Source organism: Spermophilus citellus (genome assembly GCF_964194105.1).
Source record: "Spermophilus citellus genome assembly, chromosome: 2".
Taxonomy (NCBI): Eukaryota; Metazoa; Chordata; class Mammalia; order Rodentia; family Sciuridae; genus Spermophilus; species Spermophilus citellus.
Genome location: NC_138183.1, coordinates 157,302,325 through 157,318,599, shown reverse-complemented (window position 1 = coordinate 157,318,599; position 16,275 = coordinate 157,302,325). Strand labels below are relative to the sequence as shown.

The following is a 16,275-nucleotide window of genomic DNA, read 5'->3' as shown; positions in this document are numbered from 1 at the left end:
GATCTATGTTGCATTACTCCTTTCACCTATTATGGAAATACTTTGCTCCCAAGAATGTGACATTACCTGGTAATAAGAACAAGAAGTAGAAGGGGGAGGAGGAGGAGGAGGCAGGCTTTATATGAATTTTTTAAAACTTCTATTTTGAGATAATCATAGATAAACATGCAAGTTTTAGAAATAATGCAGAGATCTCTTATGCATTTAACCCCATTTTCCCCAAAGGTAACATCTGCTATAACTATAGCACCACATCACAACTGGGAAATTGACAGTGACACAATCCACAGACCTTAGATTTTATCATTTTATGCACATTCACATGTGTGTTTGCACACACACACACGTGTGTGTTTAGCTTGGTGAAGTTTAATCACATATGTAAATTCATGTGCCCATCCTCATACTGAAAATACGGAGCAGTTTCATCATGAGGATCCCTGGCCCCATCCATTTATGGCTACACCCACCTCCCTACCACCACCTCTGACAACCACTAATCTCTAGCTCTACAATTTTGTCATTTCAAGAATGTAATATAAATGGAATTATACAGCATGTAACCTTTGAGATTTTTTTTTTCACTCAATGCAGTTCCCTGGAGACTCACCTAAGCTGCTGTGTGCATCAGTAGCTGCTGAGCAGCGTTCCACAGTATGTACATGTCACGGTTTGTTTAACCATGCACCTGTGGATGGTCATCGGGTTGTTTTCTTATTTTAGTTATGACAAATAAAGCTGCAATGAACATTCATACACAGGTTTTTGTGTGAACATAAGTTTTCATTTCTCTGGGATTGATTCCCCAGAGTGCAATTGCTGGGTGGTATGGAATTGTATGTATAGTCTTACCAGAAACTGCCAAACTGCTTTCTAAAGTGGCTGAACCATTGTGCATCCCCGCCAACAATGCAGGAGTGGTCCAGTGTCTCTGCCTTCTTGAAGGCATTCACTGTTACCACTGTATTTTTTATTTTTATTTTTAGCCATTCTGGTATATATGTGATGATATCTCATTGTGGATCCCGTTTGCATTTGCTTCATGGATAATGGTACTGAGCATCTCTTCTTGCACGTACTTGCCATCTGCATGTCCTCTTCAGTAAGTAGAGTGTCTGTTTCTGTCATTTCTCCATTTTCTAATTGGATCCTGTGTGAGGTTTTTTTGTTGGTTTGTTGGTTTGTTTGTTTTCTATTAATTCTGAAGCCTTCTTTTTATACTCTAGAAATGAGCACTTTATCAAATATGTGGTTTGCACATACTTCTTTTTTCCTGTCTGTAGTTTATCTTTTCACCACCCTCACAGGGTTGTTCACAGAATGAAGTTTTTGATTTTGACAAGTTCAAAACATCGGTTTCTTATTTTATGAATTGTGTTTTTGCCTTACCCAGAGCAAGAATACTTTCTTCTACAATTTTTATAATTTTACTTTTTATATTTAAATGCATGCCCCTTTTGGAATTTATTTGGGGATTGGACATGAGGCTTCAGTTGGTTCACTTTTGGCCTATAGGCATTTGTTGAGGTGCGTTTTAAAAGGTTATAATCCTTATAGCAACCTTTTGGAATGGGAATTACTAACATCATCCCATTTTCTAGGTGAAGAAACCCAGAGATATCTGGGAATATGGCCAAGCCCAACAACTGCTAAGTAGAGTGCCCCACAGTCCTTAACCCCTGCTCCTATTGCCCCAATCCACCCCTTTCTTGCTGAAGAATCTGCTTCCTGGGCAGATGTTCCAGCTTCATGCACATTCCTTTATCCTGACTAACATTGCCCTCACCTCAGCACACAGGCTATGAGAGGTTGGAGCCTGCCAGAGCATGCCCTGGTGTCCCCCATGACATGTCTGTAGGGCAGAGAATGGGGACAGATCAGGGAACTTCCCCATATGCAAATAGCTTGCCATTCTAGTTATGGGAGAGGCTGGCCTCCGTTTTCAACATCACCCACAGAATTGCAGAAAGTCTCCACCAGCTCACTGGTCTGGGAGTGGCAGCCTGAAAATTTAGGTTCCCCAAAGACAATCACACACACGCATATACAATTCACTTAATAATTCCAAGTCCAGAAAATTTCCATCCTCAAAATCTTTCAAAATAAAATGCATTGATAACAGTTGCTAGGAAGGACTCAGGAACCTCTTAAGGCAAACCTCCTATGGCTAGAGCATGTCTTCAGTACTTTCTGGTGTGTGGGGGTCATAGCTAGACCCCAAGCATCTCATTGCGCAATTGAAGGTGCTGCATTCCCGCAGCCAGCTTATCCCTATCCACCGGCTGTGGACTTGCCAAACTGGCAGGACCCAGCCACTTCAGCAGTCCTACCACTGGAAAGAAGTTGGCAGTCTCTGAGTTGACCTTGCTCCTTCCCAAGTCCCTCAACCTCACCCCACTTAATCTTCAGGGACCCAGTAATTCTTTGCCTCTGTGACCTTACACTCCTGGAGCTTATTGAAAGACCACTAGGCTTTGTCCTGGCCCATTTTAGAAGATAGAAGATAGGAGGAGGAGCACCCACCCAGTCTCACAGGCCCAGGTGCTGTAGGTAAATGCTTTGCTATATCTATTTTGTCTGATTCCTCAGAGGCCCCAGGAGTGCTGGAACCCACTGTCTGGCTGTTCCAACAGGGGGTGAGGGACAGCAGAACACTCTGGCTTCTGCATGAGCCTGCCCCTCCACCCTGTGAGGAACTCATGGAGGGACCATGGCAGCCTGCCTGGAGTCCTGCATGTCTCCTCCTCTAGGGACAATGCCTCCTTCCCTCAATGTTCCTGTGACAGTCCCTGCACACAGCGGCTGGTAGTTCCGTGTTCTGTCTCTTCCTGGAGAACTGCCACAGATGTAGCTGGGCCAAGAGGAACTGCTGAATGGAGGCAGATTGTTCACCTGCTATTTCCTCTAGGGCCTAAGCGGATCTTGCTGATGTCAGAGATGAGAGCCTGAGTCAGACTCCCTCAGGGCCAGGCAGCTGTCTACCTCTCCAGTCTCCACATTCACCTACTCAGCAAGAGGTGAAAGGCCTCACCTTGACCTCCTGCTCTCCCTAACATTGATGTCCTCTATTGTCTTCCAAGCTCCATGGACTCCTCACGGACAGGCAGGGCTGCTCCAGTGGCAGTAAGTTTTTTCATGATTTGCCTCGCTCCAACTAAAGCAAGCTGGGGACTTCCCTCTGACAATGTCTCTGGGATATGTCCTGCTCTGGATTCCGATTGCACCACCTCCGCACTCTTCCAAGGGAGCATGACTCCCCTCCACCGCCACCACTTTCCCACATATTCCTAAAATTCTGCCCTCCCATCCTGTCTCCTCCTATACCAGACCATTTCCACAGGAACCAAGAGAACTATGTTTGAGTGTCAACTACCCCTTCCTAATTATGTGACCATCGACAACTGAAGGCCCTCCAGCCTATTTGTCTCATTTGTAAATAGGGAGATGTTGACCTCATAACATTGTTGTAGATTTCAATATGTCTATAAACCACTTGCAGTAAGTTGCTACTGATCCCAGAATCAAGTTCATGCTGAGTTAATAGTGGCCATCATTGGTCTCCATGACAACTGTCTCCAGGCCCAATCTTCAGTCTTTGATCTGCTTTCTAGAATTCTTCCTGGAGGCGGCTCATAAGATGTTATCAAAAGAACGAGTTCTCTAGTTTCCACCAGGAGTCTCTGTTCACTTGTCATGCTCTTGCTGTTCCTGGGACTCTGGTGGTTTTGTGGCATGCATGAGGGACCCTACAGGTTTGGGTTTAAGGCCAGACATTTTCTTCTCTGGTAATATGCTCCAAAAACTTGAACTTGGTAGACTTCAGTCCACCTGCCCTGCTGGAGGTGGGAGATAGCTAACCCTGCCATGCCCTGCCATAGTTCCCCCAGCAGCAACTGCCTCTGGGCAAGGATTCACTTTGTCACTGCCCCTGGGGAGACCCAAGTGAAGAAGCGCTTCTAATTGTCCCTGCTCTGAGGGTCTCTGAAATGAGAGCCATTTCCTGGTCTCCAGACCCACTTGGCAGCACCAGGAAACTCTCTTCCCCTCCAACTTGCATCCCCGGGGTGGACCTCCTTCTCTGTAAGTTTCTACTTACAAAGGAGGCCAGGACAGAGGGAGGAAGCACACAGTTGAAAGAAAGAAAGGAGCCCATCACAATGTGTTACTACTGCTTCCCTGGGCTGCCTCCATATCCTATTACCTTAACCCACCAGGATGGCTTCCTATCCGTCCAGCACCCAAGTCTGGACTCTACAGGGACTTTTTCTCCCCTCCCTCCCAAGTCTCTGCTCTGAGCTCTCAGGCCAGATTCTCAACAGCTCAACACTGTCCGAAGTCCTCCTTCCAGAAGAGGGCCTGGCCGTGTTCCAGCTGCTATCCACCCCTGATAATGGGGCCAAGGAGCCCACCTCCCCCATGGTGGCCCCAGGCCAGGGGTCTGATTCCTATGTGGTCAGGGTCAAGAGCATCACCCAGAAGGGAAGCTCCCAGCAGAGCAGTTCCACCCCATACCCACACCCTTCCTGCTGACCCTCCTTGGTGACCTTTAACATGCCAAACAAACAAACAAAACCCAACAGTAACAAAAGAAGCATCAAAGCAGCTGACAAACAGATTCAGACCTTTAAGTTTTTGCACTCCATACTTGCTGAGGAGGGGTGGGGTCTCAGTTCCATGCTCCGCAAGGAGACTCCTAGCACAGTCCTGAACCCTTCAAAGACCTTCTACATCTGAGTTACGGGAAGACATAAAACAATCTCCACTCAGCACTAATCTAAATAAAATGGGGCCAACTTCTCTGGCTGTACTTTTGCTTCTAGCTTCGGGATGCCGTCCTTGCCCTGCACCCGTCCCTAGCTCTGGGGTTGAGGGCTGGGGAAAATCAATGGATGGTTGAGACTGAGGAAGGATGCCTCCTGGCTCCTTCAGGCTGCCAGGAGTGTGCAGTGTGGGGAAGGGCCCGGGCGGTCCAGCCCGACTGACCTGATGGCCGCCAGCCCCCTGACGCAGCAGCTGGGCAGGCTCACCATCTTCACCCGAGATGACTTCGAGGACAACTGGCATCAAGTAGCCAGTGGTGGCTTTGGTCAGGTGTTCCAAGCTTGACACAAGCACTAGAGAACCCAGTATGCCATCAAGTGCTCCCCTTGCCTCCAGCACGAGGCCACCAGGTACCTGCCACCCCGCGCCTCTCCTTCTCCTTTCACAGTGGAGAAACTGAGGCCAGACCAGCTTCCGGCCCAGGAAACACTGAGAGAGGGATGGGCTGGGGTTGAGGCTGGGGTTGTCCCCAGTGTTTCTAAGTTCTACCTGGTACCTGAGCTTCCCAAGCCCAGCCATGGCTCTCTTTGCCCCTGAAATAAGAAGGCACCTGATGCCTGTCTGTGGAATCAGCAGAGGTCAGAGGCAAGCAGGAACTACCCTCCAAAGCCGCCTTTATCTCACCTGACTTCTCAAACTTGTCCTGCCTCCTCCCCCTGGGGCGCAATGCCTGCTCTTGGCAACCCCTGGCACCCTCCGCCCCACCCACACTCTCAGGGCTAGACTGGGCTTCTTGAGAAGTGTAGCACATTCTTTTCCCATGGCCATCTGGGTTGGGTCCTGCCCAGCTGCATGGGACTGGGGAGACTTGGGGGCCGGAGACTGCTCAGTCTGCTGGTCTGGCTCTCATTCAGGTCCTGCTGGAAGGTCAAGTCCGGGGTGCTAGGATCTCTGTCCATTTTTTGTCCCTGGCTTTTGTCACGTGCACCACTGCGACAGTCTGCATGCCTGGCTTACCATCTCTTTCCCACTGTGTGTTCCCACTGGGTTCGCATGCACACGCTGTGTGCCTCCACCCCGTCACCATGCAGGAGGCACTTGTAGTGTTAAGTCTCAGCACAAAAGCCATGTCCTCCTCCCAGAGGTCCAGGGACATCATGATGCCTGAATGTCTCTTACTTGGGTGCTATTGTCATGTTCTCTATGGTCACCAAGCAAACTCTCCAGACACACTTTCCTAATTCGCAGACCCTCACCCACCCCGTGGAGAGTGGGAGTGAGACCGTCTCCCTTCCACCTCCACCTGTTGGTTTCTGGATAGGGTCAGATGGTTCTAGGATTTGTCCAAATCATTTATAACCTTTGAAATAAAGAACAAAAGGAAATGGTTGGCTTCGACCTGACAACACAGTTATAAAACGATGATACCTCCAGCTGTGTTTTTCCCCCAAGTTCCAGGGATTCCCAGTGGAAAGGGGTAAAGGGACCAGTGGTGACTAATGGCTGCTGACTGTGACATACTTTACTGAGATTGTAGCATTGCTGTGCTGGGTCCTTCTTCCATCCAGTCATTCAAACAGTTTGCAAAAGCTTATTGCTCTCCGCTTATTGACTATGTTTCAGACACTGTACAGGACCCTGGCAGGTAGTGATGACTGTGACAGATGTGTCCCTGCTCTCCTAGAGCTCACAGGCTTGAGGGAGAAGGACACCCACCTGGTAACCTCATGTGTACACGTAAATTGCGTCTGTGAGACGTGTAGGAAGGGAGCTTTGCCGCCCTCAGATACACTGACAGAATGTTTGACTGAGCTCAGAGGAAGCTAACGTCCCTCCCGAGGACGTCACCCCAGCTGAAATGTGAAGAATGAGTGAGAGGCAAGCGGGCGAGGAGGTTTTCCAAGAACAGGCCCCCAGAGTGCAAGGGACCTGGGCAGGAGGGTCGTGTAAGAGCGAGGATGGGAACAAGGCCATTGTGGCTGATGTGGGGACGAAGGAGCTTCCGCCAGGAGGGGCAGTGGCTGGAGAATCAACCAGGCCTCTGTGTGGAGAATGGGGTGGAGCAAGGCTGGCCCAGATAGGAGACTGTTGTCCTCGTTCAGGCAAGAGGTGATGGGGCCCAAACAGGAGCATTGGTGACAGAGATGGGGAAAGGAGTGGACTAAGCAATATGTAGGAGGTAAGACCATCCCTGCGTGGTGCTGGGTGGGCTGTGGGGGGCACCTTGAAGAAGAGGGTTGTCAGGTGCATGTGATGTTCGACTTGCCAAGGGAGCAGAGGTCCCCAGGACCACCCATTCTGTGATGTGGGGGTGAGGCCGCCTGTCCTTGGTCCACTGCTCCACCCCTGGGGTCTGCCACATCATTAGTGTTCAGTAAATATTTACTGAGCAGTGTCATTGGCAAAAAGGAAATGTGAAAAGAGGCCCAGGTTGGGAAGGAGGACCCCAAGTCCAGCGTTATACTTGTTGAATGTAAAGCCACTTTAAAGAGCCAAGAAGAGTCACCAAATAGGTTTCAGAGTAAAAGTAGCAGCTACGATACTAAGGTTTGTTTTTGGTGGAGACCGAAGCTGGGGCAGGGATGAGATTCATTCATTCTCGGCACTAAGTGGACAAAAACAAGTTCTTGCCCTGTGGAGTTTATAATCTAATGGAGGAAGACAATAAACAAACAAGACCAAAACAATAAACATATAAAATGTTTATCTATAGCACTTTGGACCATTTTCTTGATTAAAATATCTAAAGAGTGATCTGATCTTCTAAGAATACATTCAGTTTAGAAATATTAATTTAGAGACCAGCTATGTATGAAGGGATTTGGGGCATTTTATATAGACTTGCCATTTTATATAGACTTGTTTGTGAAATATTTACTAGTCGGGTGCCACTTGAGTAGATATTTGAAGCAGATGAAGGAGTAATCACGTGGTAGAGGTAAGTGTTCTAGGCAGAGGAAAGGGCACATGCAAAGGTCCCGGGGTGGGAACATGCTTCATATGAGGGCAGGAGAGCAGAAGGCCCATGTGGCAGGAGCAGAGTGAGAAAGGGAGTGCTTAGGAGATGATGTCAGTGATGTAAGACTGAAGAATGGGGCAGATCATGGAGGGCTTTGTCAATTGTAAGAACTTAGGCTTTTACTGTGAAGGAGAAGAGAGCCTTTGGAGGGCCCTTAGCAAGGTCGTGACATGCTACCCTGTAGACTGTAATGGGGAAGAGGGAAAAGCAGGAAGCTTGAGCCAAGATGCAAATGGGCAGAGGTGGTGAGAAGCAGTCAGACTTTTGCTGAATTTGGAAAACAGAGCTGAGAAGACTTGCCAAGGGCCCAGGCATGGGAGTGAGAGAAGAGTCCAGAAGCAGCCAGGGGCTTTGCAGAGAATCAGAGGTTGGAGACCCTGTTCACTGAGATGAGGAAGGCCAAGGGAAGGGCAGGTTTTAGGGAGAATCAGGAGTTCAGCTCTAGACACACTCAGAATAGAGATGTCAAGGTTGACTGGAGAAACTTCAGTGAGAAGAGAAGAGGAGAATGTCTAAACTCCAGTCCAATGGCCAAGTCCTCTGAGCCTGCGAAGGAAACAGAGGGAGGGACCAGAATAAGAGGGAGAAACCCAGGAGGAGGTGGACCCATGGCTTAGGGGAGAGAATTTTTTAAAAAAGAGCAAGACATCTGAACAGTCAACCGAGAGCTAGAAATGTGTCAGTACGTGAGGCCGCATGTGTTCACTGAAGTACGGACACCAGAGGTGAGGCAGCAGCAACTCTTTCAAGAGGACTGGGCATGAATGGGAATTGTGCAAGGCCAGACTTATTCCCATTTTACAGTTTAGAAACTGAGGCTCCGAGAATTCACTTCCTCAAAGTCAGGCCGATATAACTAGTGGTGAAGCTGGGATTTGGAGTCAGAAGAGTGGAACCCCCAGATCCCACACTTCACCACAAAGGTCATTCTAGTTCCTGTGAATCCAAGAGGAAGAGAAGAGACAGCAAAAATCTCACAGAGCTGGGGAGGAGAGACCTGGAAGAGTAGGGAAGTAAGGAGGAGAACAGGAGAAGCCCAGTAGCCAGCCTGCTCAGGTGCCGGGAGAGTTCTCCTGGAGGTCAGGCTCACGTTGGCTTCCAAGGGAGGCCCTGTGAGCACATCTCCAGCAGCGTCTGATTGCAGTGCCATCAAGTTTTGCAAATACTATGCTTTTAAAAAAGCCATTTCTCCTTAATCCCTATCCCCACAAGCCCCAAACAGCCTGTAACAATTTGCATATTTACTGTTCCGTGGGTGCATACAGTGAGAGGAAGGAGAGGGTTTGCAGATGCTTATTTTTGTGAGGCCTTCCCTTAAGTCTTGACTTCAGTTTGCTTCAACAAAGATGTACTGTGTGATGCATGGCAATGTGTTGTGGGGAGCACAAGGAGGAATAATTATAGTTCGTCCATAAAATGCAATTCTGCACAACCATTAAAAAGCATCCTTTAGGAGAATAAAAACACAGGAAGTGCTCGGGCTTCATGTGCCATCTGATGGTGAGAGAGAGGGGAGGAAGAGGGAGCAGGAGGGGAGAAAGGGAAAGAGACACCCTGAAAATGTGTTATAAAATACTAAAAGATTTACAGAGGCCAAGTCTGCCTGGTTGAGTTACTGGTGATGTATTTTCTTTCTTCTAGCTCTCTGTATTCCCAAGGTTTCTTATAAGGTATATATATTACTTTCATATTCAAAATGGCAATAGATGATATTTTGAAACAGAAGCATGAGGCATAATATCAATCCTCCAGAGGCTCAAAATCTGCTGGGGAAGATAAACATACAAAAAAAAAAAAAAAAAAAAAAGCACCCAGAGTAAATGGGAGGCTTTGAAACGTGCTTTCCGTGGTCTTCCCTGTAGAACGGGCTGGCTCCTCAGCCTGCAAACTCCTCTGCTTCCTGACTTGTCACCACTGGCCAACAGAGCTTTCATTTATGCTACCTGCTAGACCTCACTTCATGCCTCTATTTTTCCTCCAGAGGTTGTAAGATCCTGGTGCTTCTCTGGGTCCCCTCAGTGTGGCAGCATGCCTAGTTTGTGTATTCTGCTGGTTGTTCTACTAATTGATGGGTTCCCATGTCCATGTCTTGTTCCCCACTCTCCATAGCTCTGATGTAAATTGCCTCATTGAAGAAGCAACCAAAATGGAGAAAATCAAGTTTCAGCACATTGTGTCCATCTACGGGATATGCAAGCAGCTCCTGAGCATTGTGATGGAGTTCATGGCCAATGGCTCCCTGGAGATGATGCTGCCCACCCACAGACTCTGCTGGCAACTCAAGTTCTGCATCATCCATGAGACCAGCTTGGCCATGAACTTCCTTCACAGCATTAAGCCACCTCTGCTCCACCTAGACCTGAAGCCAGGCAACATCCTGCTGGACGGCAACATGCATGTCAAGGTGAGGGCCCTGGTGGGTCTCTTTGCCCCCTTTCCATGGTAGAGGCTCTTCTTGGACAAATACTGACACATCTGAACAAGAGATGAATAAGCAGCAAATGTGGTGCCTGAGGCTGGGTATCAGGATGCTTATAATAATGCTCTGTGGGCCTCAGTTTTCCAATTCTAAAATGGATAGGAGAATCTCGACTCCTGTCTTTCTTTGCTTAGGGTAAGTTTTATAAATGAGATAATCTTCATGAAAGGTCATAATGGACATTTGTTGCAGTTCTTAGATCATGCCATACTCTTTTCTGTCTCTGGACTTTTGCTTCTCCTCCAACTCCTCTATCCACCTGGCAAAGGCCTAGTCATCTTCAGCTTGCAAAGTATCTGATCTGTCCCTCAGGCCTCTAATGGTTGCATACCTCATTAGATCTGTTTCTTCCTATTGCTAACCCAGTGACAAGTATATATAATCATTTGTGAAACTATTTCACTGTTGAATGTACACCCTATCTGAAGTTGCCCTGGTGGGGGTAGAGTGTGTGGAGGGGTATCTCAGGTTCTCTTCTGGTTGAATCTCAATGAATGGACAACTTGTGAGTGAAAGACCCCATGGTGGGGAGCAAAGGGGATCAACCTTCATGGCCTAAGTGTTTCAGGGCCAGGAGAGCCATGATGGACAGAAGACCACTAAAGGTGATGACTATAAATTGTCTCTCTGGAAAATGGCAGGACCTGCCAAGAGCTCCTGATGTGCTCTGAGTGCCTTTGCATACAAGCAAATTTAATCCTGTACCAGCCCTCTGAGTTAAGAATTCATATTATTTCCATTTTACCGATGAGGAAACAGAGGTTCTGAGAAGATAAGTAACCTGTCCAAGACCATCCTGGTGGTAGTGGTAGAGCAGGGAGACAGTGTAGGAGAGGACCTATTCTGGAAGAGGACCCTAGTAGGAAGATGAGAAACCAAAGCCAGCTCCTAGAGACATGGCTCTATCACGACCCATCCCTGCCACCTGGCTTTCTCCCAGATTTCAGACTTTGGTCTGTCCAAGTGGATAGAACGGTCGACCCAGATGCAGTGCATCAAAAGGTTGGCTCTGTGGGGCACGCTCAGCTATATCCCCCTGAGATGTTCCTGGACAGTAACCAGGCCACGAGGCCCAAGTATGATGTGTATAGGTGAGTGGGTGACTGGGTTCCTTGTCACATACCCAGGAGGCAGCTTTTTGCCACCACCCCACCAGGTCCTCATAAGCCGATGGATAGGGTGGGATAGGAATGAGTCTGGGGCCTCCCTGCCCTGGTGGAAGGGGAGGGTTGGGAGGAACTTGGCTGGAGAGGCCTTATTTGGGATTGTGGGGTTCATGGGTCCTGGCTGGGGTGATGATGGATTTCCCAGTCTCTCAGGGAACATTTTCCTCATCACAGCTTTGGGATTGTCATCTGGGAGCTCCTCACTCAGAAGAAACCAAATTCAGGTAGAGATGGCTGTGGCTCTGTGTCTGGGTCAGAGGCTGTCCCCTCAGCTGGGGCCCTGGAAAGGGCTGTGGGAGGTCTGAGGTTAGTGAGGGCAGAATAAGCCACAGGTTTGTGTCGGGAGACCAAATGCTCTTCAGGGATTCCCACCTCGCTCTCCTCCCTTCTGCCCCCTTGTATCTAGAGCTCATGTGATAGTAAAAGTGAGCCCAGGGCTTGTTTGGTGGCTCCAAGTTCCTTGTCCCTAAGGTGCTCTTGCTGGCCATTCCCCCACCCCTGCCACCCAGATGCAGGTGAGAGCTTGTGAGGAAACGTGGACAGCCTTGCCAGATGGAGAGCCAAAGCCTTCAGCCTGGCCTGTGTGTCCTCCCTGCTGCCTTTGGATGGCAGAAGCCTGCAGTTGGGTTCATGTCCAGTCTTCACCTGGAAGGGGGCTAGAGCTAGACCAGAGACTGAGATGCTCAAGTCAGAGACTCAAGTGGGTCCCAAATCTAGCTGTTTACTCACTGAGCATTTATAGAGCCCCTCCTGAGTACACACTGTGTTGGGGTCCTCTTAGCCCCCACACTCCTGCCAGACCCCTCTGCCCCTGCATCCTAGCGCCTGCTCAGCCTGGGACTCCTCTCACAGGACTCAACCTGATGACTGTCATCATCAGAGTGGCTGCAGGTATGCGGCTCTCCCTGCAGCCTGTCTCTGATGATGGCCAGGCGAGGCCCAGCAGATGGTGGACCTGATGAGGCACTGCTGGGACCAGGACCCCAAGAAGAGTTCATGCTTTCTAGGTGTTCCTCTAGCCTTCCCTGTCTAGGGCCTAGGGGGGCATGGGTGGGAAGAGGAGGGTGTACGACTGGGCCCCAGCTCATTCCTGAGAGCGGTGCAGATACCCATGGGACTAGTGCCTGGAGAGATTTCTGAGGCAGAATCTGCATCACAGGACCAGGACAGCTGAGGACGGAGGTCTGTTCAGTGGGTGCTCAGGTGTATACTTACAGAAGGTGGCAGAAGCTGCAACCTGTGAACCTGGCCTGCTGCTGGACCCTCCAGCCAGTCCTGGGTCCTTTCAGGGGTACAGCATCCTTGAAAACATCCCATAACATGAGGTCACTGGCCTGGAAGGGACATGAAATTATCTAGTCCATGTGTGAGCACCTTAGAGACCACCTGGGCCTGCCCCCTACTTTAATGGAAAAGGATTGATCCCCAAGGTCAGTGACCTGACAAATGTGTCCTTGCCAAGCCAGACTGGGACCCTGTCTCCTTGTGTGCATATATGGACATACATGAGCCCAGGAATGGGCTTTTGTGGGGACACAGGAAACATCAGAGTATCTAAAATGGGACAGGACTGCTGGCTAACGTTGTCTTCTTTATCTCTCTCCCTTGCGGAGCAGACATCACAATCGAGACAGACATGCTACTGTCCCTGCTCCAGAACTTTGTGACAGACCCCAAGAGTGAGACCCTGGCCAGGAAGGTGTCCTGTAAGCCATCACTGCACCAGCCCCAAGAGGTGGGTGCACACACTGTGAAAGCCCACTCCTGTGCTCCCTGGAGCCCACTGTGGACCTCCAGGGTCTCTGGCAGGGCATGTGTGCAGAGGCTGTGTCCTTGACAAAGTCACCTGGCTGAGTGGGCAAGTGGAGACTAAAAGCCAACCTCACTCTGCTCACCAGGCCACGAGCCCAGCTGGGGGCTGCCTACAACCAGAGGGAACAACATTTCCTAATTTGCATGAAGGCGCTGCAAGGGCCAGTGGTGCCATGGCTCAGAACCCCTGGGAAGGACAAAACCCCTCTCACATGTATAGGGTTTGCAGACGGAGGGCACTGCTCTCCTAAGGTGTCGCACTATAGGCATCTGCATCATCTCTCTGCTCTCTTGCTCCTCTCTGAGAGCTAGCAGGGGACTCCTTGCTGAACCCACAGATCTATCCTGTAGTTCATGTGGCCCCAAGGGAATGCCAGGCCCTGGGTCTCTCCTCTACATAGTGTTTGCCTCTGGGCACAGCTGGAGGAATAATAGCTTAGAAGGAAAGCCACCCAGATCATGGTGGGATGTGCATGCTGGATGGTGTCAGGGAACACTGGAGAGAGGGGAGGAGGGAAGATGGCACAGTGAGAACTGCCCTGCTCATCTGCCCTGTATCTGCCGGTTCTGCCTCCCCAGGTCCACAAGGAGGTCAGCCAGGAGCGGTGAGTCAGGGTACTACAGTGGGACCAGAATTCAGAGAGAGGAGAAAGTGGAGTCCAATCAGACCCTTTCCCCACCCTCCTTAATGCTCTCACCCCAGGCCTGTCACATATCCAGGGTGGAAGGGCCCTCTCCAGATCCTAGCTGCACGGTCGAGAAACACACATGCCCTGGGATTCCTGGCTTTGCTTCCCCTTCAGGTCTGAGTCCTGGCAAGACCAGATTCCCCCATTCCTGACCCAAGAGATAGAGCACTGGTTCTCAGCATGGACTGCAGAATTACTTGGGAGATTGAAAAAATTATAGATAACTACAGATCCATGGTGTCCACCCAGACAAATGAGAGGTTTGGGCCTGGGCAGTGACCATGGTTGTTCTTGATTGAAATAGGCCACTGGGTAGAGCAGGAGGAAGTGAGGCCTGAAGACCTCAGAGGGACTTTAGATCATACAGGTCCAACCACAGATATATTTCCCATTGGATGGACTTACCTCCTGCAAGCCCATTCCCTGCCAGTTCTTATGTCCCTAACTTGCCCTCACACTGTAGAATGAGCTGCGCATTCTTCATCACTGAACCAAACACAGAGGCTCAAAGAGGCAGAGAACAGGCTGAGGTCGGGAGATGTTAAGGGCTGGAGTGAGGGTTTGCACCCAGGCCTCCCCAGCTCTGGCTCTCTGAACTCCTCTATGCAAGAAGAGAACTGCAGGCTCAGCTCTTCAAGACTGAAGAGTGTTTCAAGTGAAAACAAAACAAAACCTGGAAATCTAACAGTGACAGGGAAGAATGCAGAGGTCCTTGATACCAGGAAGATATAGCCCTCACCTCTCTACTCTGCTCCCAGATAGTACCTCCAAGAGGCAGGGGGATGGCCAAGATGACTTCTGGACAGATCAAAGACCTCTTTTTTCAATATCTTCCTCCAACAGACTCAGGAGACTACTTGAAGAGGGTCCTGCAACTCTCTGACAGCGAGAGTTTGGATCCAATGGATGAGGAACTGCTGCCCATCTATGAGAACAAGGTCACTCCCCTCTACTTCCTGGTGGCCCAGGGAAGTGTGGAGCAGGTGAGGCTGCTCCTGGCACTCGAGGTTGATGTGGACTGCCAGACAGCCTCTGGCCACACACCTCTCCTCATTGCCGCCCAGGACCAGCAGCCTGACCTCTGTGCTCTGCTCCTGGCACATGGTGCTGATGCCAACCTGGTGGGTGATGATGGCTGGGCCCCACTGCACTTTGCAGCCCAGAATGGGGATGACCACACTGCCCACCTGCTCCTGGACCATGGGGCCCTCGTGGATGCTCAGGAGCATGAGGGCTGGACCCCACTCCACCTGGCCACACAGAACAATTTTGAGAATGTGACACGGATTTTGGTCTCCCATCAAGCTGACTCCAACCTACGTGAGGTTGAGGGCAGGACTCCCCTGCATGTGGCTGCCTACTTTGGCCATGTCAGTCTGGTCAAGCTGTTGACAGGACAGGGGGCTGAGCTGGATGCTCAGCAGAGAAACCTGCAGACAGCCCTGCACCTGGCAGTAGAGCAGGGCAAACTAAGGGCCATCCAACACCTGATGAAGAGTGGGCCGGCCCCTGACGGCCTTGACGAAAATGGCTATGGCCCACTGCATATCGCTGCCACCAGGGGCAAGTACCTCATCTGCAAGATGCTGCTCAGGTATGGGGCCAGCCTTGAGCTTCCCACCCACCAGGGCTGGACACCCCTGCATCTAGCCACCTACAAGGGCCACCTGAGATCATCCACCTGCTGGCTGAGAACCATGCAGTCTTGGATGCTCTTGGAGGTATGAACTGGACATCCCTGCACCTGGCTGCCTGCTACAGGGAGGAGGTAGTGGTGTTAGCACTGCTGCAGTGTGGGGCTGACTCCAATGCTACCGAGAAGTTGGGCTGGACACCCCTCCACCTGGTGGTCCAGAGGGGTGCCTTCCTGGGCATCATGAACCTCCTGGAGCACCATGCAGATATCTGTGCCCACAACAAGGTGGGTTGGACACCTGCCCACCTGGCTCCTCTCCAAGATTACACAGCCATCCTCAAAGTTCTGGTCAAGGCTGGTATCCAGCTGGATGTCCAGGATGGAGTAGGCTGCACACCCTTACAGCTGGCCCTCCGGAGCCAAAAGCAGGGCACCATGGCCTTCCTAGAGGGCAAGGAGCCTCCACTGGCTACTCTGGGAGGTGCTGAGCTGGGAACCCAGACAGAAGTTTAGACAAACTTGGAAGGGGAGGAGTTGGTGGAAATGAAACTTGGCTCCCAGAAGGATCCCTTCCCACCTGCCTGATTGACCTTGAGAGGAAACAGGAACCTGACATCCAGGGGGATGGAAGGAAGGGGAGAGGTACCACTGAGGCTGTAGCCCTGGCTTGGACAGCTTCCAGCACCTCCTCCAAGTCATCTCCAGCAGACCCC

At 50.3% G+C, this 16,275-nt stretch overlaps 1 protein-coding gene across 1 annotated transcript; it reads left to right on the top strand.

The window, feature by feature from the left end:
* Positions 1 to 4,986: 4,986 nt before the first annotated feature.
* Positions 4,987 to 16,075, top strand: ANKK1 (ankyrin repeat and kinase domain containing 1; the record flags this gene model as incomplete). The annotated part of the gene is given in 12 exon segments (XM_081280298.1): positions 4,987 to 5,103; positions 5,107 to 5,115; positions 5,119 to 5,171; positions 9,890 to 10,184; positions 11,200 to 11,287; positions 11,290 to 11,350; positions 11,600 to 11,649; positions 12,278 to 12,346; positions 12,349 to 12,432; positions 13,042 to 13,160; positions 14,733 to 15,591; positions 15,594 to 16,075. Coding segments are annotated over 12 exon segments (2,286 nt in total).
* Between the last annotated feature and the right edge of the window lie 200 nt (positions 16,076 to 16,275).